This window comes from Triturus cristatus, chromosome 7 (assembly GCF_964204655.1).
Source record: "Triturus cristatus chromosome 7, aTriCri1.1, whole genome shotgun sequence".
NCBI classification, from domain to species: Eukaryota; Metazoa; Chordata; class Amphibia; order Caudata; family Salamandridae; genus Triturus; species Triturus cristatus.
This window is the reverse complement of record NC_140590.1, coordinates 22,754,213-22,779,323: the sequence shown is the minus strand read 5'-3', so window position 1 is coordinate 22,779,323 and position 25,111 is coordinate 22,754,213. Positions and strand designations below refer to the sequence as shown.

Sequence of the window (25,111 nt, the reverse complement as noted above, 5' to 3'; positions counted from 1 at the left end):
TTCCGTTTCTGAAAATGATCAGATATCGATTTATTTGATGCAGTGGCAGCTGTAAACCCAGCATCGGGCTTATCTGAAGTTGTAGCAGTGGTCATGCTGAGCATCCTTAGTCCGAGCTCCTCCCAGACTCTCTGGCTGCAGCTCCTGAGTCAACACGTGTGTTCACAGAATGAGGGACCTGATCCTGCCCTAATGCCCTCTTCCCCTCGCTGCCCCCCACCTCACGTGTGCCCTCATGGGGGGCACACACGTGTGACTATACCATCTCAGAAAGGAATGTGGTCAGCTTTACAGAGAAGAGTATTCACCACTGCTGCGCCCTGCTCCTCAGGTATCCCACCCGCCCTTGCGCTTCGGCAGCGCACCATCATCCACCAACACCTGAAGGATTTGGGGGGCCCCGGACAAGACATGAGAGAGAGAGAGAGAGACACAGAGACAGAGAGAGAGCGAGAGCGAGAGAGAGAAGGGGGCCAAGAGAGGGAGAGAGAGAAATAGAGAGAGAACGACGGAGAGATAGATGGAGAGAAAGAGAGGGAGCGAGGGAGAGAGAAAGAGAAATTGAGGGGGCCAGAGAGAGAGTGAGAGAGAGAGAGAGAGAGAGAGAAAGATGGAGAGAAAGAGAGAGGGAGAGAGAGAGAGAGAGAGAGAGAGAGAGAGAGAAAGAGAGAGAGAAAGAGGAAGAGAGAGACTGAGGGAGGGAGAGATAGAGAGAGAGAGAGAGAGAGGGGGGGGGAACGAGAGGGGGATAAAGAAAGAGAGAGGGCCAGAGGAAGGGAAGGAGAGAGAGAGAGAGGGAGAGAGAGAGGGAGAAAGAGAGAGAGACAGCGAGAGAGAGAGAGACAGAGAGAGAGAGAGAGACAGACAGAGAGAGAGACAGAGAGAGAGAGAGACAGAGAGAGAAACAGAGAGAGAGACAGAGAGAGAGAGAGAGACAGAGAGAGAGAGAGAGAGGGGGAGAGAGCAAGAGGCAAGAAAGAGAAGGGGGCCAAGAGATGGAGAGAGAGAGATAGAGAGAGAAAGATGGAGAGAAAGAAAGGGAGAGCGGGAGCGAGGGAGAGAGAGGGAGACAGAGAGAGATAGAGAGGAGGGGGCCAAGTGAGGGAGAGAGAGAAATAGAGAGAGAAAGATGGATAGAAAGAAGGAGAGAAAGAAAGTGGGAGAGAGAAAGATGGAGAGAAAGAAAGTGGGAGAGAGAAAGAGGGAGAGAGAAAGAGGGAGAGAGGGAGTGAGGGAGAGAGAGAGAGAGAGAGAAAGAGAAATAGAGGGGGCGAGAGAGACAGAGAGAGATGAAGAGAGAGGAAAAGAGGGAGAGAGAGCAAGAGAGGGAGAGAGAGGAGGGGGCCAAGAGAGAGAAATAGAGAGAGAAAGATGGAGAGAAAGAAAGAACAGGAGAGGGAGAGGGGAAGCGAGGAAGAGAGAAAGAGAGAGGGGACCAGAGAGAGAGAGAGAGAGGGAGAGAGAGGGAGGGAGAGAGAGAGACAGAGAGAGGAAGAGCTTGAGAGAGAGAGAGAGCAAAGGCGAGGGAGAGAGAGGGAGCAAGAAAGAATGTTTACTTCCCCAGGGGTCCCCCTGGAAGATGGGGGTCCTGGGCAATCGCCACTTTGCCACACCTTAAAATGTCTGTCGTGGCCAGAAGCGCTTCGTAGCGCTGAGCAGAAATGTTAGGCTCGCAGGGGTCATCTGTCCTTATTTTTTATTTATTTTTACTGAGTTTTATATAGCGCAAACTTGACCCAAATCTTGGGTATCAGAGCGCTTTACATAGCACCAGTTGCGTTACAGATGGACACACATTCATTTTTGTTAGGCACGGGGAGATTAAGTGATTTGCCCAGAATAACAGGATGTTCAGCGTCATTGCCGAGACTCAAACCCAGTTCCACAGATTCGAGGTCGACCGCCCTAGCCATTAGGCCAGCTCCTCTCCCCAATGTCTCTTATGGAGACATTGGCACGTGAGGACCTGAAAGTGCGGTCTTTGGAGTAGGTACCTGGGTACCGGCTGCTAAAGTCCGTCACTGGGGTCGCAGCGCAGGCAAAGTGCAGATGACAAGTGTGAATCTATTCAGTTTTTTAATACATGAGGAAATTTAAAAAGAGAATCGACCAACATATGTATCGCATGCATCAAGGGACAGAATGATTGTATGTGATGCGATGTTCTGACATTCTTAGAGAGTAACATCTGTTTCGGGATCTGTTAGTGGTGAGAGGTGGCTCTCTGACCTGGTTCATAGGGTAGCAGTCATGAACCAGTTGGAGTCACCATCACTGGGAGGAGGCGCCGAAGCTGCCAGGCCCGAGTGATGATATCAGAGATTTCCCTGCACCCCAGTCTGCCCCTCCTGGAGACAGGGGTGAGCCGGGCATTGGTGGACAGGGTGCAGGGCTCCAGAAGGAACACCGCATCTTGGACTTTCCTTCAAAACGCTGGACTAGGTACAATGATGAGAACTTTGGTCAAGAAGCAATTACTTTATTATACAAATTATTTGCTACTCAGAACTTAATGTGCAAACCCACATACAAGAACATTTACAGAAAACATGTAAGGCGAAGAAGAGCGCGATCCTTCCTGCTCACATGTGGCGCCTTCACAAAGATCCTCCCCATCATCTCCGACCTCTGCTCTACACCCTGGAACCCCCACCAGGCAGAGGGCGGTTGCGTGAAGCTCTGAAGACGCAGCTGTGAAGTGGTAAGAGCGATACTTTAGTTTAAGTTTAAGTTTAAAGGAGCTTGTAAAGCGCCTGGTGACGCCTCCCGGCGTGTCCCCGCGCTGGTACTGTACGACACAGAGTGTCTGTGACCACTTCCACCCAGAGCGGGAAGACCATGGCCCAGGGCCAGAAAACGTGCGAATCGCCTCTGCGGAAACCAAGCAGACACCCTTGGGGTTTTCACGCTACCAGACAATTGCTTTTAAGAGTCGCAAGGGAAGTGCACGCCACTGAGGGCAGCCAGGCTGCAGCTCTTAGAAGTTGAAGATGAGCTTCAAGGTGTCTGCAGGAAGCTTGCGTTCATACAAGACAGTGGCAGTGGGACATGTGGTGGTTGAAGCCTTGACTGCTGCCTTCCGAGCAGGAACGAAAAGCCCCTCGAAGGTCCACCCGCTTCGCTCTTCTATCGGGCCCCTTGTTATGTTATGTTTGCATTGCTTAAGCGCAGCAAATCACCCCTGAAGGAACATCTTGGCGCTTTGCTGAAGTATGGGTCTACAGAAACGAAGTAAAACAGCCACGCATTTAGGATTTTAATAAACTTTCCCAGCTCAGTACACAAACAAATTTGTAGTGGAAGATTATTTCAGTGGAGGGGGGCCAGATAGGAGAAGGACCTCCCACCGACCCTGGAGGTGCGAGTCCGTGGAACTTGAAGTAGGACTTTGTCAATGGAACTCCGCCGTCTGGTCAGAAGATCGTATCCAAGTCTCTGTTGAGGTAGCCCGGGGAGTTACCATTCCAGGATTTAGGAGCCTTAACAAGGAGCCTCTTCCTGATAGGTAGCCAATGCAGAGAGTGTGACATAGGAGCAGAGGGAGACAGATGGAAGGTTGCACACACGTCTGGCTGCGCATTCGGCACCACCTGCACTTGAGACAGCGAGGTCTCATTAGCACCTAGGAGTGGAGCATTTCCGCAGTCAAGCCTACCAGAAAGGAATGCTTGAAGTAGGGTTTTCATCTAGAGGTACGGAGGATCCAGGGAAATGCTCATAGAGTTGACACATGGTCTTTCCTGGACAGAGAGGCGTCTGGCTGACACCGAGGTTTTTACCCACTTGTTTTGGGGAAGGGGCAGGTCCCAATCGGGGTGGCCAGCAGTCTCTTAACTCTCTGCTTTCCCCTCTTCAGTGAAGCCCGGTGCTCACGCAGATTTTGGCTGCTCTTCTGAAGGCGTGAACCATGTGGAAACGCCTGATCCTCGCATGCCCTTCTGCTTTTTAAAAACATGTTTTATTTGCATTGGACACTTGTTCATGCTTTTTTTGTAATGACTTTCAAAACCAAATAAAAATGTTTAAAAAATATATATTTTCAGTGTTATTCCCAAGACCTAAATGCTGCTCCAAGGTTACTCCCATGTAACGATGGGGCCCACCTTACAGGGGCGCCGCAGCTCAGGGGAGCTATTTTCTTTTGTAGTCATACTTTGAAAAAGTGGTCGAAGTAGATCGCCTCAGCTCCACTGGTTTATCAGCCCCGGTGTCTCTATTGACATGGCTACCTCACAGTTCTGGTTGTGCGCTTGTTAACCGCAGGAATTCCGCCGCGGCGCTGGGGGGGGTTTGGGGGCAGCGCGTGGCGCTGTGCTCATGACGGAGCCACTCCGTCATGAGTCACGGTTGAGCTGTGCTCATGATGGAGTGGTTCCGTCACGACTCCGCCCACTGCGCTAATCGCCCGCACAGGCGGGGAATTAGCGCCGCGTGGGCGGAGCGGCCGCCAACGGCCGCAGCATGACGGAACCACTCCGTCATGAGCACAGCTCAACCGTGGCTCATGACGGAGTGGTTCCGTCATGAGCAGGGATGGGGTTAATATTGATGTTGATGTACACAATGATACGTGTATGTACCAAAACGAAATTGAATCACTATTGTCAAAATCTCCCGATATGACCTCTCCATCAACCCCGAGTCAGAAATATGTGGTCAGTCGGGCCCCGCGTCCTAGGCCTGGGGCTCTGGATTGGCAGATCACAGGTGGGGTGGTACGTAACCAGCAGGACAAACGCATGAACAGGAAAAACCCAGATTAATCCCACAGATAGGCGGTGACACCACAATGGTCCCAGGAGATTGACCCCAATAAAACACACAAGGCTGGATGATTCCCAAAACACCATAAAGTTAGATGCCACATGAAGCTATCAACAGTCAGCCAATCAGGACACAGCGAGCATGCCACACGTAGAGATCACACGCTCCCCATGTCGGACATCTGCACACGTCCTGTGTCACTCTTTCCTGCTGGAAGATGGCCTTACGCTACACCTGCCAACAACTGCCTTATGCTCTGAATATACCGCTGATGGGCCTCCCAACAGCCTCTGGGACTCTTACGGCACACACACTGCTGCCTTGGACAGAAGGTGGAGTAGAAACAGCTGGCAACCTTTTCGCTGAGGGTACCCTATTGAATCGTGTAGATTTCACACACACTCGCGGCCTGCCAGACACCCTATTTTTGACTCACGCCAGCATAACTTAGTTTATCCGAACCAGCCCTACGTGAACTACTCCAAGCAATCCACACGATGGGACATGGGCGTCACCTAGGGGCATATTATCAAGCACACCGTTAAAATTATCGCCGCTTTAGCAGCAGAAAACTGCCGCTAAAGCGACGATAATGGGCTTGATAATATGCCCTGGAGAATTCCAATAGAAGCCCATGTTCACACCAGAACCTGGGCTTCTATGGGAATTCCCAAGGGCATATTATCAAGCCCATTATCGCCGCTTTAGCAGCAGTTTTCTGCCGCTAAAGGGGTGATAATTTTAAAGCCGTTTCTTGATAATATGCCCCTTAGTTTGTTGGCTCTATCGGGGCATTCGAGTGCATCTACGGCTTCCTTTACCTTCTTAAGGGCTAAATGAGAGGAGGAGGGAGCACGGAATCACCGTGACAAAGTGCGGGAGTTCCCGATAGAGCGTCACTGGAGGATTTAGCAAAACTCCAGATTTATATACAATTTTGCATTTTACACCGAGCTTACGTGACCCCACACTGACTTCACACCATGTTCCCAACTGTCCCTTTCACCTACCCGCGATGTTGAACACTAGACGCCGGCTTATTACACATGTTATAGGACTGCCCCATATTGACCCGCTACTGGGCGCGAATCACTGCTCTCCTCTCAGACCTCCCAGAGCTGCACCATTGGCACCCCCTGGAATGCTGTGTACGTGGTCACTTCCCCAGATGCAAAAAAGCTAGCGTGACATCGCGTGTTGTTGATTTAACACTATTACTGGCGGAACGCCTTCTGACAAAACATTGGAAATCCCACTCGGCGCCTTTAGTTTTCAATGGTAGGAAGAAGTGGAGAAAGGGGGCCTGGCCTAGAGCGGTGCACTGCGCCGTGAGGAATACCGGGGCGTAGGGAAAAGGCGCTTAGCAGTGGAATGGGATGCCTTTTAACCTTAAACATTGCAGATTCCATCACATCATGCATAGGCCCGCATACCTCACATTATGCATAGGCCCGCATGCCTCACATCATGCATAGGCCCACATGCCTCACATCATGCATAGGACCGCTTGCCTCAAGGCACGTATGCCTCACATCATGCATAGGCCCGCATGCCTCACATCATGCATAGGCACGCATGCCTCACATCATGCATAGGACCGCTTGCCTCAAGGCACGCATGCCTCACATCATGCATAGGCATGCATGCCTCACATCATGCATAGGCCCGCATGCCTCACATCATGCATAGGCCCGCATGCCTCACATCATGCATAGGCATGAATGCCACACATCATGCATAGGCACGCATGCCTCACATCATGCATAGGACCGCTTGCCTCAAGGCACGTATGCCTCACATCATGCATAGGCCCGCATGCCTCACATCATGCATAGGCCCGCATGCCTCACATCATGCATAGGCCCACATGCCTCACATCATGCATAGGCCCGCATGCCTCACATCATGCATAGGCACGCATGCCTCACATCATGCATTGGCCCGCTTGCCTCAAGGCACGTATGCCTCACATCATGCATAGGCATGCATGCCTCACATCATGCATAGGCCCGCATGCCTCACATCATGCATAGGCCCGCATGCCTCACATCATGCATAGGCACACATGCCTCACATCATGCATAGGCCCGCATGCCTCACACCATGCATAGGCCCGCATGCCTCACATCATGCATAGGCCCGCATGCCTCACATCATGCATAGGCCCGCATGCCTCACATCATGCATAGGCCTGCATGCCTCACATCATGCATAGGCACGCATGCCTCACATCATGCATAGGACCGCTTGCCTCAAGGCACGCATGCCTCATATCATGCATAGGCATGCATGCCTCACATCATGCATAGGCCCGCATGCCTCACATCATGCATAGGCCCGCATGCCTCACATCATGCATAGGCATGCATGCCACACATCATGCATAGGCCTGCATGCCTCACATCATGCATAGGCCCACATGCCTCACATCATGCATAGGCACACATGCATCAGGGTCCCTATGGCATAATATTGCCGAGACCTCTTCTGACCTCCTCTTTACTTGGGTTGGTGCCAGCACAATGACACGTGGGTGACAAATATAAGATACTCGACACACGTGTTTTCAAAGTGAGGATGTGCAGTTCACGGTGGGTGTAACTGGGTTAATGTTCATGCTGAGAATCTGTTGCATTATTCCCTCCTACAAACGTCAACAGTACAGGTTTGTCGCCTGTGCTTCTAGGTAAACTCCTATAGTTTAAGGCTATGGACTGAAGGACGGTCATATGAATGTCTTTACGAAAAATGCAATAATGTTTGTGTTAGAAACAGTCATCTGCTGCAGAGAACTTGTGCGCCCGGGAGTTTTCAGGGCCTCATAATAGTGAGATAACACTGGTGTTAGTGCGTTGTCGGTGAGACCTGCGTTTTATCCAGTCACACTTTTGACTCCTCATGACATACATAAGTGGTTAACGTGTGAAAAAAGCTGACTGAGTAACATGCAGAGCACAGATTTGCGTTTTCTGTCGATAGCTCAGTGACGTACCGCTTTTGTCTCAGAAATCCTTTATTTACTTGCAGAGTACAGGTTAGAGTCATTCTAATATAGCGCTGTGAGGTATGAACCAGAATGCAGGAGCTGCATCCAAAATGCGAGGCACAGGTTTAGTAACATATTGTTATTTTCCCCAATCTTTCGTTATTCTAAGATGGGGGAACAGGTGGGTACAGGAAGTATAGAAAGGGAGGGATCTGATACCAGAGGGGAACGTGGTTTTACAATTTTTATTGAGGACTATCCGCCTCCTCCGAAAAGGAATCGGGGAGAAGGAGATCCGATAGGCCTCCTCAAAGAGCTCCCGCCCGTGTGGACTCTTCGCACCGAGCGGGATGTGGCGGCGTCAGCATCTCTCGGCTCCACTCAGCCAGCAGCGAGTAATCCGACAAACTCGAGAGCCATGGCAGCCCTCGCAGCCCTTCCAGCTCGCTGCCAGCCGCGACTTGCAGGAGGGGGGGCCTTCTGGGGATTCTTTCAGCGGGTCATGGTCGGCCAAATTAAAGCTCTCTCTGACAAAATTCTATCCCTGATCGGTGTGCTCGATAAGGTGACACAGGGGCCCATTGCGGCGCCACCCCACAGTCTCGAGAAACTCAAAGCCACACTGGCAGTGCCCCCCTAGGCCAAACGAAACCCACCGAGGATCAACTACAAACCCCCCTACAGCCCACTCACCGGAATCCAGCTGACCCCCACTCCCCTTCACACTCGTACCCCGACTCAGCAAGCTTCATTATCAGAATCAAGGGTTCAACCGACCCATCTACATCTGCCCCCCCCCCCGCCCCCCTGCACGCCCTATGTGATGATCCTGGAGGGTTGTCCCCATTACAGAGCGAACCCCGGGAGGACAGCCAGAGCCTTATAAATAAAGCTGCACACTGGAGTAAACACAGTAGGGGGCCACATTGACTTTCTGGACAACATCATCATGGCTGGCACGGGGAGATGGGGGGCTCTGCGCCCAAAATTTCAAGGGGAGATGGCGCGACCATGAACTGATTTTGGTCTTGTTCGCTTCTTGCTGTGACGCTCGGCCGACCTATCAAATCAACAATTAAAGATGAGTGCCCACCTCCGTTGAAGTCAGTGACCATAAGTGATGCCAACCTGGTCGCAATCACCCCACGCTTCCGTGTCATTGGCTCCCATCATTACCAGCAACTGCTTTGAGCCATTATCACGCGCATCAGTCTTTGAGTGACGTGTACGTCTTCCAGTCCTAAAGTCCCACGAGTCACTCAGAAACAGCTCTTGGTCCATCCAGTCTCCCCCAGCTGGTGCCAAAGTCAAGCTCGGATCAGAACTCGGGCAAGACCCCCCTGGAGTTTCAGCTTTCATCGTGGAACATTGCAGGGAGACCCCATAGTACCCCCAGGGGCACCCCGCTCACCCCCCTTCCCCCAAATTAGGTTACCCAATGAAAACACAAGAAACAGTTGTAAGTGGGTAACAAATGCTGCAGGTTTATTACATAATTCCAGGATATGTAATAGGTGGGTTATCTTACGGGCGATCCAAGGGCAGGTGGCCATCTACTTCACCTGCCCGCCTGATGAGCCGGGCAGCACGGGAACGACCCGCAAGTGCTGCCCCCCAAGTGATTCTTTTCGATCACGTGCCGTTGAAAATTACTCACGCCCCCCCTCTCGGGGCGGAGCGTCGCATAGCAAGCCCCCGGTTGTTCAGGCCCACAACCGCCCGTAGGCCTAGCGGGGCGCCGACCGGCTTCCGGGACCTCTCTGGAGGCTCCTCGATTTGGCTCAGGCACCACGTGTGCCGCGCAGAGGTACCCTTTGTACCGGCCTGCTTCCAGATCGCCCTGTAACTCCGCCTGCAACGAAAAATGAAAATATTACAACGCTCAGAAACCCCCCCCCCCACCCAAACACACCTATGCCGGGTAAGCGGTAGGGAGGGAAAAGCGAGGTGGGCGACAAAGAGGTCGCCAGTGAGGGTGGGGGAAGGCTAAATAGCCTCCCCCTCACACCTGGGCCCGGAAGTGACGCGCATTGCGCGTCCTTCCGGCCCTGAAACGGAAGGGGTGGCACCAGTCAGTCTCTGCCCCCACCCCCCGGAGGAAAGAGTGGGGAGGGGTGACCGGGGCCCCGGGGCCACTAAGGCGCCGACCGCCTATTGGCCCCCTGCGGGGTCCGCGGTCAGCGGCATAGTACCCCCAGGGGCACCCCGCTCACCCCCCTTCCCCCAAATTAGGTTACCCAATGAAAACACAAGAAACAGTTGTAAGTGGGTAACAAATGCTGCAGGTTTATTACATAATTCCAGGATATGTAATAGGTGGGTTATCTTACGGGCGATCCAAGGGCAGGTGGCCATCTACTTCACCTGCCCGCCTGATGAGCCGGGCAGCACGGGAACGACCCGCAAGTGCTGCCCCCCAAGTGATTCTTTTCGATCACGTGCCGTTGAAAATTACTCACGCCCCCCCTCTCGGGGCGGAGCGTCGCATAGCAAGCCCCCGGTTGTTCAGGCCCACAACCGCCCGTAGGCCTAGCGGGGCGCCGACCGGCTTCCGGGACCTCTCTGGAGGCTCCTCGATTTGGCTCAGGCACCACGTGTGCCGCGCAGAGGTACCCTTTGTACCGGCCTGCTTCCAGATCGCCCTGTAACTCCGCCACAGCCCTGGAGGCGGCTAACCGTCGCAGCCAGGGCCCCCCACCAACCTAGCTCTTTACCTGCACCCTCTATTCACCAATGCTTCGCTTAGATCCAATAAGAACAGGTCCATGCCTATTTGGGAGAGGTGTACTCCATCCAAGTCGAAGTACCCCTTCACATTCCCCCGAATCATCTCATGGCGAATAAAGCCCAAACCCCTTTGGGCTGTGAATTTACGCATTGCTCCATTAATGCGCCTCCTGGAGTGCTCTACCGCTTCTAAGGATTTAGCTCCCCGCCAAGACCTGCGGGGGATGATCTCTGACCACACGATCTCACACTCGCCCAGACGTTTGCAGATTTCACCTAAGTCTCTTTTCATGGCTAATAACAGCAATCGTCTCCCTAGGGTAACAAGGTCGTTCCCACCCAGATGGATCACCAGCAGGTGGGGCAAGGTGGATCCGTGTGCTCTTAGTCTCTGCTCGATCTTATTCCTGAGTTCAAACCATCTCATCCCCGGCACCCCCATCCATTCCACTTTGGTCTGAGAGAAGTGTCGCATCCAATTCCGATGCGATGCCCATTGGGCCGCCCGAGCGACAAATGAATGCCCGATCACCCACACCACTCGTCCTAATAAAGAGGAGACATGGTGTACACGCAAGTTATTTAATCAGAAAGGTGATTTCAACGATACACCCATAAATCACAAACACAATACTAAACAGCTGCCTCACGGGCGAACATATATCTTATAGCAATCAGATTCCCAACGCCCCAGTTTCTTCACCTGAGCGGCCTCTAATCCCGCCAGGTGAGCGGCGGTGGCAGCGCCAATGCGGAAGGAGTGGCTGGAATACCTTCTGTCCGGCCGGGCGAGCCCAGCCCTGGCTAAACTGGCCCTGATTACCTGCTCGAACTGGTATCTAGTTACAGGGGTACCATTTGAATGCAACAGGAGATAACCCGGGCCAGGCGGCCTGTGTCCTAAAAAAGCCTTTACCCATTGTACAGGGCAGAACCTGGGGTCGCCTAGGGGCTGGAGAACCACCCTGATCCCCCGCCCCGCCTGATCAGTCTTAGACTTGCGTAAAAGAATGGTCAGTGCCCCGGAAATAGACACGTCTGAAAGTGCCAGCGCATCCCCTGAGCAGTCGACCTTGGACCTAGCCACTAACTCACTGACTCTGAAAGCCCCGAAGAATGCTAAGCAGAATGTGGCTGAAAACAGCGTGGCCTCGTAATGAGAGTAAGTGACTAACTCGAGAGCCCCTAGCATGCCTTTTAGGATTTCGAAATCAATGGGCGCTCTGTTATCAGGAGCCCTGGGCTCTTCCCTAGCCCAACCCTTCAAGGCGGCCCGGATGGGATAGGAGTTAGTGGGATCCGCCCCGCCAGACAACCTAGTGTCGTGGCTTACGGCTGCCAAATGACTGCCCACCCATGAACGGCTCTTCCCTTGTCCCCTAGCCCACACCAGAAATGCTCGGACCTGAGACACCAATGAAGCCCCTGAAGTACCCAGTGCCACAGAAGTTGCTCTGAATGTTGCCATGTGGGCGCTGTAACGCCTTCTGGTACCTGGGGCCAGAGCTCTTTCTCCCATCGCTTTCAGGCTCAGTCCCACTGCAGGATCCTCCATAGATGGTCCGGGAATGGGGTCATCTGCGCTCTCGCCCGCGGCCAGGCCTCCCTGAATCGGAGCCACTGAAAACGAGAAAGAGCGTCAGCTGCCACATTTTGAATCCCCTCAATGTGCCTGGCCTTAAACTCCACATTGATGCGCAGGCAAGCCCGGACCAACTCCCTTAGTAAGCACAGCACCAGCCGGCACCTGGCGGACTGGTTGTTAATTGCCTGAACGACCGCCATGTTGTCAGACCAGAAAACCACCTTCCTGTCTGACAATGCCGCCGGCCATAGGTGTAATGCAACAACAATCGGGAAGAGCTCCAACACAGTAACATTTTTGGTGATCCTACGCCTGCGCCAAACATTGGGCCATCCCTGCGCGCACCATTCTTCGCCCAGGATAGCCCCAAAACCTTCCCTGCCTGAGGCATCTGTGAAAAGACAAAGTTCCTGACTATCAATCCAGGGCTGCTTCCAAATCACCGTCCCGTTAAAGTAGGCGAGGAATTCGCTCCATACCACCAGATCCTGCTTCAGCCCTGTCCCCAGCTTGACCCAGTGATGTTTCTTTTTTATACCAGCAGTCGCCCTAGCTAGCCTGCGTGCAAAGACCCTCCCCATGGGTATGACCTTTAGCGCAAAATTCAGGGTCCCTAGCAGGCATTGGATCTCACCTAGAGTAGCCTTGTCCCTACCCAGTAGATCGCAGATCTCCTGACGCAAGGCCTGTACCTTATCCGCAGGGAGTCGGGACACGCCCTTTACCGTGTCCAACTCGATGCCCAAGAATACCAAAACCTGCGCCGGACCCTCGGTCTTACCAGGAGCTAAAGGTACGCCCAAGTGTCCTGCCAATTCCTTGAAACATCGCAGCGCCCGTGCACAATCTTGCGAGTCAGCTCCCCCGATGAAAAGGAAATCATCCAGGTAGTGGGTCACTCCCTCAATGCCATACCTGTTTGTTAAGGCCCACTGTAGGAAGGAGCTGAACGCCTCAAAGTACGCACAAGACACCGAGCATCCCATGGGCATACACCTATCATAAAAGACCTGGTCCCCCCACTTGAAGCCCAGAAGGTGTTGGCTGTCCGGGTGTACTGGCAGGAGCCTGAAGGCCGATTCGATATCAGACTTGGCCAACCAGGCTCCCTTCCCTGCTCTCCTGATCATGTCGACTGCCAGGTCTAGGGAGCAGTAAGACACTGAGCATTTACCCTCGTCCAACCAGGAATTCACGGAGTCCCCTTCTGGGTGTGATAGGTTGTGGATAAGTCGGAAAGCCCCTGGCTCCTTTTTTGGTACCACCCCCAGGGGAGAAATCACAAAGTGGGGCATAGGGGGTGAGGAAAATGGGGCCGCCACCCTGCCCAAAGACACCTCCTTTGCTATTTTATCACGCACTACCTCCGGGTGTTCCCTAGCTGATTTCTGATTTTTTGCATCCCTGCTCACTAAGGGGCCTTGATAAGGAATGCGGAAGCCATCTAAGAAACCCTCTGAAATGAGGGACCCTTCCTTGCTAGTGTAACCGCGGAGTGCGCTGAGAAGGTTCTTTACGCAGATGGGAGAGGGCCCTTTCACATGGTCGTGTGGGGCTAGGTCATGCGCGCTGGCAGCTATGTACGCAGGGGGCCAAAGCGCAGGAGGGGGGAACCCTACCGGGCTACTTGCTCGATGAAGGCTTGTCGGGGGTATCGCGCTTGGAGCATGCGGTGGCGGCATGGGGTGCCCCGCACATGCTGCAATTGTGTGAGAAACGGCATGACTTGTCCCAGGAACAGAACCCTGCATTGAAGAGCCTACAGGTTCCGGAAGATCGTGCCCGAAAACCAGGCCTGCGACCCCCCCCGCGACCGCCCCGAAAGGACTTCCTGTTCTGCCATTTCCCCTCCTGTTTCTCCTCTTTCTCTTTGTTCTTTACGCCGCTCTCTGTACCTGACTTTGTCGCAGACTCCTCAGTATGCTTGCCCATGTGTTTTACCCATAAACGGACCTCCAACTGGTCCCACTCAAGATCTGGGCAGATTGCTCTCTGTCTGCGGAAGTCACAGTCGTAGTGGTACCATCCCATGCCCCCACCCTTAGCAGCCTCCTCTGTAATCACGCTCGCATAGTGAAAAAGACCTGGCCCTTCGTCTGGGAATTTCTCCACTATTACTGCTGCAAAGATGGCAAAGGCCTGACCCCATGTCACAATATTTTTTGCGGAATATAACTGATACCGCACCCTCTTGTCCTCTTCCTTATTGCCCATCCTCCTGGTATCCACCCCCTCAGCCCCATGCATGAGAAGGGTGAAGATATCAATAAATTCCCTGCGCCAAATCCCCTCTTTGGCCACTAGAGGGACCATCCAAGCGAGTGAGCAGCGGCCCGATACTAGCGGGGCCGTGGTAACTAGAGGCTTAGGCACAACGGCTAGTGTTGGTGCCGGCATGGGTACCACCGGGGGAACCACTACTGCGGGAGTGACCACACTTGTCGCGTTATCAGCCACAACAGCAGCTGGAGGTGGGGGCCGTGGGATTTCCACCGCGGCCATCTGCTGACCCCAGACATGCGTGAAGCCCCCCGGCGCTGCGGGTACACTTGGTGGAGCATGGGCAGGCGGGCCGCCCACCAGGGGGGACCTGGCAAGCAACAGACCAGATCTGACCTCAGCCATGAAGTCTTTTAAAGTATCTGAAAGCTTACCCAGCTCCTCCGCTGAAGCAAATGTCGCCTGGGGGGGGCAAGGCAATCCGATATTCGTCCCCATCCCCGAACCAACCGCCGCCTGGGGGGTCAATGGGGCCCTGTGTGGAGGAGCCGCTCTATTTCGTGCCGGCGGTTGCTCCACCGGAAACTCTTTGCTCGTGGGGCGGCGAATTCTCTTGGACCGTGACGGGCCCGCACCCTCCCCCAAATCCTTATCTGCCGATGGAGCGTCCATCGCTATCCCAGAGTCTGGGGGGGTACTGGCTTTCAATAGTTCAGTTGCCCAGGCTAAACCCTTGGCCCTTGTCAGCTCCAAGAAAGCGGCGATCCGGGCTTCCTCCGAAGTGCCCGGCACAGACTCCTCAACCTGTGTCCCTGGTGTGAAAAAGGGGGGGGGATAATCCTTGGCTGTCCATCTCTTAACCGTTGCTCTCTCTTATCTGCAATTGGGAAAGAGAGAAAATTACCACCTGTTCGCCCCCCTTTGAGGCCGATTCGTTGCTCCAGAGTGCCACATGCTACTCCGAACAGGACCCCCTTCCCCCACCTGCCCGTACTTACTCCCGTCCGAGCCCCAAATACGGGGGGATGTTTTGGCTCGTGTCTCCCTGTTGCCACTTAATAAACCTCCAGACGCCGTAGCGGACGAATGTACTGAAAGAGAAAACCAGCGTAAGCGCCAAAGTGGCAAACATGAAACAGGGGGGCGCTTGCCATTACAGATCACCTCTACCCCTACCCCCACCTCGAACATAGCCAGCCCCATGGCGCCAAAATTTGTTGTGTTCGCGGGGAAACCAGCGAGTATTGGGCGCGCTTCAGCGTTTTACATTACGCATTCCGCCTCGGGGAGCAGGGCCCTTGGACACGGATCTAGACTCAATGTCCAGATGCCAAGGGAGCTCAACAATTTATGTGCGAACCAGAGGCACCCAACCCGGGGAAGTACTTACGAATTACCACATTTAAGCGAAAGGTACCACGCGCACTTGCCACTAAAATTCGTGGCGCGCTGACCGTACGCATTCAGGCACGGGGGGATGGCAGCAACTCAAGCATTACACGTAATGCTACCATACAATCCCAATTCTCGGCGCGCATTACGCACGCATTCGTGCACGGAGGGCAATAGCTCGAGGAAACGCGGGAACGTGATCCCTTATGGCCGCATGTAGCGTAAAAATACCCACGCGTATTTAATGAATAAAGCGCGGCCTCAACATTATGTATTCAGGTACGAGGAGCAGGGGGCCGCATATAAATCCTGCTCTAAAATGACCCGCGCTAGTGAGAGTTGGCAAGGTGATGCGATTGCGTTCACGTTCCCTGCACCGCCCCCCATGCAGCGAGCTAAGAAACGCCTCCCTGGATCCCACATGCCGAAAAACGGGACTACCACTGACCCCACGTGGGCAGACTATCGGGAAACACTCTGCTCGCCCCGCAAAGCCCCCATACCGCCAGCAGGACCCGGATTACATCGGCCGGAGCGAGACGCACGGTCAATCAGTGAAACCAGCCTCCCGTAAATTATGGCGCCTGACGCGGGCCTATAACCCGGTGCAAACCCGGTACGATCTCCCCAACCCGCCGCCACAGGAATAACTAAATCAGGGAAACCCAGGTGCAACATGTAAACGGACCTCCAGTTCAAAGTGGTGCCGAAGATATAGATACGCCCCACACCTAGGATGGAAGCCAGCTACGGGGGGAGGGATGATCGGCGGTGCGCCCCGACTACGACTCCTTGCGCCCACCTTCGATAGCCTCGGTGGCGGCGAAAAGCACGCCGCATAGCCAGCCCTCGACATAACACGTTCCCGGGACACATTAAAATAACGAGCCAGCTCTGTGCACGGCCCCCCCCCGCCCGTGGTACTCCGACCACAGGGCCCCGTATCCTGGTACTGCCCAGGGACAGGGCCGGGGCGAGGGGGCAAGACGGCAACTCACCGAGTATTCGCAGTTCCTGCACGATAGGCGACGGCGACGACGATCCCCGCGAGACGGCTCGGCGTCCGACAAAAGCGAGGTGGGCGACAAAGAGGTCGCCAGTGAGGGTGGGGGAAGGCTAAATAGCCTCCCCCTCACACCTGGGCCCGGAAGTGACGCGCATTGCGCGTCCTTCCGGCCCTGAAACGGAAGGGGTGGCACCAGTCAGTCTCTGCCCCCACCCCCCGGAGGAAAGAGTGGGGAGGGGTGACAGGGGCCCCGGGGCCACTAAGGCGCCGACCGCCTATTGGCCCCCTGCGGGGTCCGCGGTCAGCGGCAGAGATTGAGTAAGGACGACTGATGTCCTCATCCGAGACTTTGACATCATTTGTTGTCAAGAGACTTGGCCCTTTCACCCTATTCATATTGAGGGTGTTACATCTTGTTGTTCCCCTGCTGTCCCGCCAGCTACGGGGCCTGGCTGTTCTCGTTTCCATTGCTTTTAGGCATTTCAATGTCAAGGTCTTGGTTTCCAAACCTTATTATCAGATTTTAAAGCTGTCTCAGATAAATTCAGTTCTCATATTATGAATTCATTTTTACTATAACTTTTTTACAGTACAACCAGTTGGCATTATAAACCAACTGGAGGTGAAATTAAAGCTGAGTGAAAGAGACCATGTCTCACTTATGTGCGACACGACAGTGGCGGCTGGCAGAGAATGGGGTGGACGGGTGGGGAGACAGACAAAAATAAACCCCTTACCTTTTGCCCGTCTGTCCTCTGCTTCGGTCCCTTCACACGCCGCCTTCTCCTCTGCTTCGGAAGAAGCAGGAAGCACACACACGCCCTCCCCTAAGCCAATCATAACGCTGCAATGGAATATGGAGCCTGGGCATGTTCCTCACCAGGCTGTGTAATGCAGCCTGGGGGGAGAAATGCAAATTGCGCATGACTGTTTGGCTGGCCCAAGACAGCAGGCCAGTCGAGCACACTGAGGGAGTGTAAACCACTCCCCTCCCCCTGTGACCCGAGCCCCGCCCTAACTTAGCCCAAGACGGCAGGCCAAACAGTCGAGCACACTTAGGGAGTGTAAACCACTCCTCCCCCTCTGTCCCCAGTCCTGCCCTAACTTAGCCCAAGACGGCAGGCCAAACAGTCGAGCACACTTAGGGAGTGTAAACCACTCCTCCCCCTCTGTCCCCAGTCCCGCCCTAACTTAGCCCAAGACGGCAGGCCAAACAGTCGAGCACACTTAGGGAGTGTAAACCACTCCTCCCACTCTGATCCCAGTCCCGCCCTAACTTAGCCCTAGACGGCAGGCCAAACAGTCGAGCACACTTAGGGAGTGTAAACCACTCCTCCCCCTGTGACCCCAGCCCCGCCCTAACTCAGCCCAAGACGGCAGGCCAAACAGTCGAGCACACTTAGGGAGTGTAATCCACTCCTCCCCCTGTGACCCCAGCCCCGCCCTAACTTAGCCCCAGACGGCAGGCCAAACAGTCGAGCACACTTAGGGAGTGTAAACCACTCCCCCCCCCCCTGTGACCCCAGCCCCACCCTAACTTAGCCCAAGACGGCAGGCCAAACAGTCGAGCACACTTAGGGAGTGTACACCACTCCTCCCCCTCTGATCCCAGTCCCGCCCTAACTTAGCCCAAGACGGCAGGCCAAACAGTCGAGCACACTTAGGGAGTGTAAACCACTCCTCCCCTGTGACCCCAGCCCCGCCCTAACTTAGCCCAAGACGGCAGGCCAAACAGTCGAGCACACTTAGGCACTCTTCCCCCGTGACCCCAGCCCCGCCCTAACTTAGCCCAAGACGGCAGGCCAAACAGTCGAGCACACTTAGGGAGTGTAAACCACTCCTCCCCTTTGACCCCAGCCCCGCCCTATCTTAGCCCAAGACGGCAGGCCAAACAGTCGAGCACACTTAGGGAGTGCAAACCACTCCCCTCCCTGTGATCGCAGCCCCGTCCTAGCTTAGCCCAAGACAGCAGGCCAAACAGTCGAGCACACTTAGGGAGTGTAAACCACTCCCCCCCCGTGACCGCAGTCCCGTCCTAGCTTAGCCCAAGACGGCAGGCCAAACAGTCAAGCACACTTAAGGAGTGTAAACCACTCCCCTCCCTGTGACCGCAGCCCCGCCCTAACTTAGCCCAAGATGGCAGGCCAAACAGTCGAGCACACTTAGGGAGTGTAAACCACTCCCCTCCCTGTGACCGCAGCCCCGCCCTAACTTAGCCCAAGATGGCAGGCCAAACAGTCGAGCACACTTAGGGAGTGTAAACCACTCCCCCCCCCCCCGTGACCGCAGTCCCGTCCTAGCTTAGCCCAAGACGGCAGGCCAAACAGTCAAGCACACTTAAGGAGTGTAAACCACTCCCCTCCCTGTGACCGCAGCCCCGCCCTAACTTAGCCCAAGATGGCAGGCCAAACAGTCGAGCACACTTAGGGAGTGTAAACCACTCCCCTCCCTGTGACCGCAGCCCCGCCCTAACTTAGCCCAAGGCGGCAGGCCAAACAGTCGAGCACACTTAGGGAGTGTAAACCACTCCCCTCCCTGTGACCGCAGCCCCGCCCTAACTTAGCCCAAGACAGCAGGCCAAACAGTCGAGCACACTTAGGGAGTGTAAACCACTCCCCCCCTGTGACCCTATCCCCGCCCTAACTTAGCCCAAGACGGCAGGCCAAACAGTCGAGCACACTTAGGGAGTGTAAACCATTCCCCCCCCTGTTACCCTAGCCCTGCCCTAACTTAGCCCAAGACGGTAGGCCAAACAGTCGAGCACACTTAGGGAGTGTAAACCACTCCCCTCCCTGTGACCCTAGCCCCGCTCTAACTTAGCCCAAGATGGCAGGCCAAACAGTCGAGCACACTTAGGGAGTGTAAACCACTCCTCCCCTGTGACCCCAGCCCCGCCCTAACTTAGCCCAAGACGGCAGGCCAAACAGTCGAGCACACTTAGGGAGTGTAAACCACTCCCCTCCCTGTGACCGCAGCCCCGTCCTAGCTTAGCCCAAAACAGCAGGCCAAACAGTCGAGCACACTTAGGGAGTGTAAACCACTCCCCCCCCCCCCCTGTGACCTCAGCCGCGCCCTAACTTAGCCCAAGACGGCAGGCCAAACAGTCGAGCACACTTAGGGAGTGTAAACCACTCCCCCCCCCTGTGACCCCAGCCCCACCCTAACTTAGCCCAAGACGGCAGGCCAAACAGTCGAGCACACTTAGGGAGTGTAAACCACTCCCCCCCCGTGACCCCAGCCCCGCCCTAACTTAGTCCAAGACGGCAGGCCAAACAGTCGAGCACACTTAGGGAGTGTAAACCACTCCTCTCCCTGTAACCGCAGCCCCATCCTAGCTTAGCCCAAAACGGCAGGCCAAACAGTCGAGCACACTTAGGGAGTGTAAACCACTCCTCCCCTGTGACCCCAGCCCCGCCCTAACTTAGCCCAAGACGGCAGGCCAAACAGTCGAGCACACTTAGGCACTCTTCCCCCGTGACCCCAGCCCCGCCCTAACTTAGCCCAAAACGGCAGGCCAAACAGTCGAGCACACTTAGGGAGTGTAAACCACTCCTCCCCTGTGACCCCAGCCCCGCCCTATCTTAGCCCAAGACGGCAGGCCAAACAGTCGAGCACACTTAGGGAGTGCAAACCACTCCCCTCCCTGTGACCGCAGCCCCTTCCTAGCTTAGCCCAAGACAGCAGGCCAAACAGTCGAGCACACTTAGGGAGTGTAAACCACTCCCCTCCCTGTGACCGCAGCCCTGCCCTAACTTAGCCCAAGGCGGCAGGCCAAACAGTCGAGCACACTTAGGGAGTGTAAACCCCTCCCCTCCCTGTGACCGCAGCCCCGCCCTAACTTAGCCCAAGACGGCAGGCCAAACAGTCGAGCACACTTAGGGAGTGTAAACCACTCCCCTCCCTGTGACCGCAGCCCCGCCCTAACTTAGCCCAAGACGGCAGGCCAAACAGTCGAGCACACTTAGGGAGTGTAAACCGCTCCCCCCCGTGACCCTAGCCCCGCCCTAACTTAGCCCAAGACGGCCGGCCAAACAGTCGAGCACACTTAGGGAGTGTAAACCACTCCCCCCCCTGTGACCCTAGCCCCGCCCTAACTTAGCCCAAGACGGCAGGCCAAACAGTCGAGCACACTTAGGGAGTGTAAACCACTCCCCTCCCTGTGACCGCAGCCCTGCCCTAACTTATCCCAAGACGGTAGGCCAAACAGTCGAGCACACTTAGGGAGTGTAAACCACTCCCCTCCCTGTGACCCTAGCCCCGCTCTAACTTAGCCCAAGATGGCAGGCCAAACAGTCGAGCACACTTAGGGAGTGTAAACCACTCCTCCCCTGTGACCCCAGCCCCGCCCTAACTTAGCCCAAGACGGCAGGCCAAACAGTCGAGCACACTTAGGCACTCTTCCCCCGTGACCCAAGCCCCGCCCTAACTTAGCCCAAGACGGCAGGCCAAACAGTCGAGCACACTTAGGGAGTGTAAACCACTCCCCTCCCTGTGACCGCAGCCCCGTCCTAGCTTAGCCCAAAACGGCAGACCAAACAGTCGAGCACACTTAGCGAGTGTAAACCACTCACCCCCGTGACCCTAGCCCCGCCCTAACTTAGCCCAAGGCGGCAGGCCAAACAGTCGAGCACACTTAGGGAGTGTAAACCACTCCCCTCCCTGTGACCGCAGCCCCGTCCTAGCTTAGCCCAAGACGGCAGGCCAAACAGTCGAGCACACTTAGGGAGTGTAAACCACTCCCCCCTGTGACCCTAGCCCTGCCCTAACTTAGCCCAAGACGGTAGGCCAAACAGTCGAGCACACTTAGGGAGTGTAAACCACTCCCCTCCCTGTGACCCTAGCCCCGCTCTAACTTAGCCCAAGATGGCAGGCCAAACAGTCGAGCACACTTGGGGAGTGTAAACCACTCCTCCCCTGTGACCCCAGCCCCGCCCTAACTTAGCCCAAGACGGCAGGCCAAACAGTCAAGCACACTTAGGGAGTGTAAACCACTCCCTTCCCTGTGACCGCAGCCTGCCCTAACTTAGCCCAAGATGGCAGGCCAAACAGTCGAGCACACTTAGGGAGTGTAAACCACTCCCCTCCCTGTGACCGCAGCCCCGCCCTAACTTAGCCCAAGACGGCAGGCCAAACAGGCGAGCACACTTAGGGAGTGTAAACCACTCCCCCCCCCCTGTGACCCTAGCCCCGCCCTAACTTAGCCCAAGACGGCAGGCCAAACAGTCGAGCACACTTAGGGAGTGTAAACCACTCCCCCCCCTGTGACCCTAGCCCCGCCCTAACATAGCCCAAGACGGTAGGCCAAACAGTCGAGCACACTTAGGGAGTGTAAACCACTCCCCTCCCTGTGACCCTAGCCCCGCTCTAACTTAGCCCAAGATGGCAGGCCAAACAGTCTGTTATATCTTGGTACAGTGTGTTTCTTCCTATTTACTTCTCCACCAGTGGAACACTGGGTGATGATATCATGTGGAATGTTGATCTGTGAAACACACAGTTGGAGATGGGCGGAGCAGCCAGCCAGGCACACTTAGGGAGTGTAAACCACTCCTCCCCTGTGACCCCAGCCCAGCCCTAACTTAGGCCAAGACGGCAGGCCAAAGAGTCGAGCACACTTAGGGAGTGCAAACCACTCCCCTCCCTGTGACCGCGGCCCCGTCCTAGCTTAGCCCAAGACAGAAGGCCAAACAGTCGAGCACACTTAGGAAGTGTAAACCACTCCCCCCCCATGACCGCAGTCCCGTCCTAGCTTAGCCCAAGATGGCAGGCCAAACAGTCAAGCACACTTAGGGAGTGTAAACCACTCCCCTCCCTGTGACCGCAGCCCCGCCCTAACTTATCCCAAGACGGCAGGCCAAACCGTCGAGCACACTTAGGGAGTGTAAACCACTCCCCCCCCCCGTGACCCCAGCCCCGCCCTAACTTAGCCCTTTGTAAAAAGTTAACAGGGTTATCATCATTTATTTTTCCTTTCTGCGGCTCTCAGAGCAGTGGGGCGACGCTCCTCCGCCGTAGCGGATGAGCCGCCGCTGGCAAACAATTTAAATACGGTTAAATGCATTCACAGTGGTCATCATAATTGAAGAATCACGATGGGCAGGGCGAAGAGATCAGGCTTTATCACATTCAGCGTATGGGGACACCCTGAATCGGATACTACTTACCCATAACTGGTCTTTCTCATCGGACTTACAGGGTTTGAGTTCTATTAATTCCCCTACAATTAATTGGCAGAGGCAAAGGCGTGTAATCGATTTCATTTTGCTCTCGGTGGACCTGGCCTCTAAACTAGGGCCTTATGAGGGGTTCCCTTTACCGTTACTGATCATTATCCGATCATTATTGGTTTTTCCTTCTCTTTCCAACCCAATTTTAGGAGCAGGAATAAACCCCTCTCTAACTGCTAACAGGGGGATTCGCATGAAGTAGGAATACATTGACCCAAATACATTTTTTATAGATCTGATTTCTGATAACTACGAGGATATAACTTGTCTCTCTGCAGATGCTGAACCCATTAACATTCTAGACTGTTTTACAGCACTTTGTAAATCTGCTCCCTGCAAGCTTCCTAGGGATAAACTTCCAAAAGACTGACCAGGTCAGTCATGGTTTAAGTCAGATTGCCAATATGATTCAGTGTAATCCAGATGTATTAAGGCAGCCAGGAAAGAATACAAACGGACCATAGAAACTCGAACGCAGGAAGTTGGACTTGAAGCCTGGGAAGACTTGGAAGGAGCAGCTCAACAAGAGATAATAAGACATCATAAACCGCCCCTTTTTCTCTGAAGGCCCAGCTTCAGGTATAGAACTTCACATCCTAGAACATGACCCGGTCGAGCATTTCTCCCAGATTTTTGAGTCCTGTAATTTGGCATCTGTTGGAAAGTGAGTTATTAGTAGTGGTAAATATGGACCTACCTCTGGCAATAAGGCCACTAACACAGTCAGGGCTCAGTATAGTTGTCAGCGAGCAGGCAGGCTTAACTGAGGAGACCGGTATGTAAAGCATTCAAAAACAGCAATTCAGTAAATAATTAAGGCACAACACCTAATTAAAATCCCACACCAATTCATAAATATAGGAAAAATAATTATCTTTAAAATGACCCCAAAAGAACCAAAATCCAAAATAGGGAACCGGAGATGTAAACTTTTAAAGAATAAACTTTTTCTAGCACTTAATCACCTTATTAAGTTTTTTTTTCCCAAAGGTGCTCCAAACTTCTCAAACTTCTTCCTGAAGTTCCTATCAAGGGTCTAAAGCGTCCAAAACACAATCCAAGGGTCTGGAAGCTCCAAGATGGTCTTCGAAAGTTTGGAACCATAAGTCCCACAATGCACCTGGTCAAAACCCTTAAAAGTTCACTGGACGCACTCCAGGCAGGGACTCTTGGTGGAGTTGACGTAGGTAAGCTCTATTAACCTGCAGCTTGCTGGGAGTCCACTATTTATTCCTCTTGAAGCTAGGTACATCCAACGGGCTGTAGTTGCAGATAATGCAGCAGGCGCAGTCAGTCAGAGCGCAGGACCTAATGGTGCAAATCAAGTTTCCAGCTTGGCAAACCTTCTCCTCTTAGTTTCAAGCAGCAGAGCAAGTCTTATAATTTATTTTCTGTATACTTAACTCTCAATACCATTCTCCTAAGTCCTTCAATGGTTTTTTGTCAGTTCCCAGCAATATTTATGCATTCATAAACTATCGCCAAGTTATCCTCTGAGGCTAGGTATCTACAATGAGGAAAATGCAACGTGCAATTTCTCCATCATCAGGGCATATAAAACATCAGTTACAAAGGTAATACTTATTGATGCATGAACCCCACCCCTGGGACACCTAGGGGAGACTTTAGGGGTCCTGAATATGCAAAAATAGTGCAGATCCTCACTCCATAGTTCTCCTGACACCAAAGTCTATTTTGTGAGGCACTTTACTACAATGGAGAAAGTGAAATGTACAATTTCTCTATCCCCAGGGCATATAAAGCAGCTCTTATAAGGGCCCTCCTTATTATGACCTGGCCCCCCACCCCTGGGACACCTAGGGGAGACGTACAAAAGGGGGTGGTGATGGACGGAGCATCAGAACCAATCAAACACTCACACCCAGTCAACAGATCTGAGTTTGATCCACCACCGTTCTTTAGCCCACTCTGCCACCCCAGTTCAGACATGGCCATATGCAAATCAGTCTGACCCCGAACTACCAAGCCATGTCTTCCCTGGACCGGAAACAAGCTTCCTAGGACCGGTTTCTGGCATTTCACCCGTCTTCAGCCAGGCTTGCTTGAATCCAGTGGCAAAGTGAGCAAGGGACTCACGTCTGAGCATACCCTGCCAACTTATGGTGAACAAAGCGGTACAAAAGGGGGTGGTGATGGACGGAGCATCAGAACCAATCAAACAATTCTTGGCCCTAATGAGTCCA

The 25,111-nt window shown here is 54.0% G+C and overlaps 2 protein-coding genes across 2 annotated transcripts in view; both read right to left on the bottom strand.

Moving 5' to 3' along the window:
• LOC146808714 (cell adhesion molecule CEACAM21-like) overlaps nt 1-25,111 on the bottom strand; it is a 238,775-nt gene that overhangs the window by 25,192 nt on the left and 188,472 nt on the right. The gene's annotated exons all lie outside the window — the stretch shown is intronic.
• On the bottom strand, nt 9,224-13,315 carry LOC146808715 (uncharacterized). The gene is made up of 2 exons (XM_085615525.1): nt 11,972-13,315; nt 9,224-9,602 (listed from the first exon to the last, which is right to left on the bottom strand). Exon 1 carries the CDS (start codon nt 13,190-13,192, stop codon nt 12,008-12,010), a length of 1,185 nt encoding a protein of 394 aa, XP_085471651.1. The 5' UTR covers nt 13,193-13,315; the 3' UTR covers nt 9,224-9,602; nt 11,972-12,007.

Excerpts from the sequence above, each read along its gene's own strand:
- LOC146808715 (XM_085615525.1), bottom strand. The coding sequence starts at position 13,192 with ATGATCAGGAGAGCAGGGAAGGGAGCCTGGTTGGCCAAGTCTGATATC.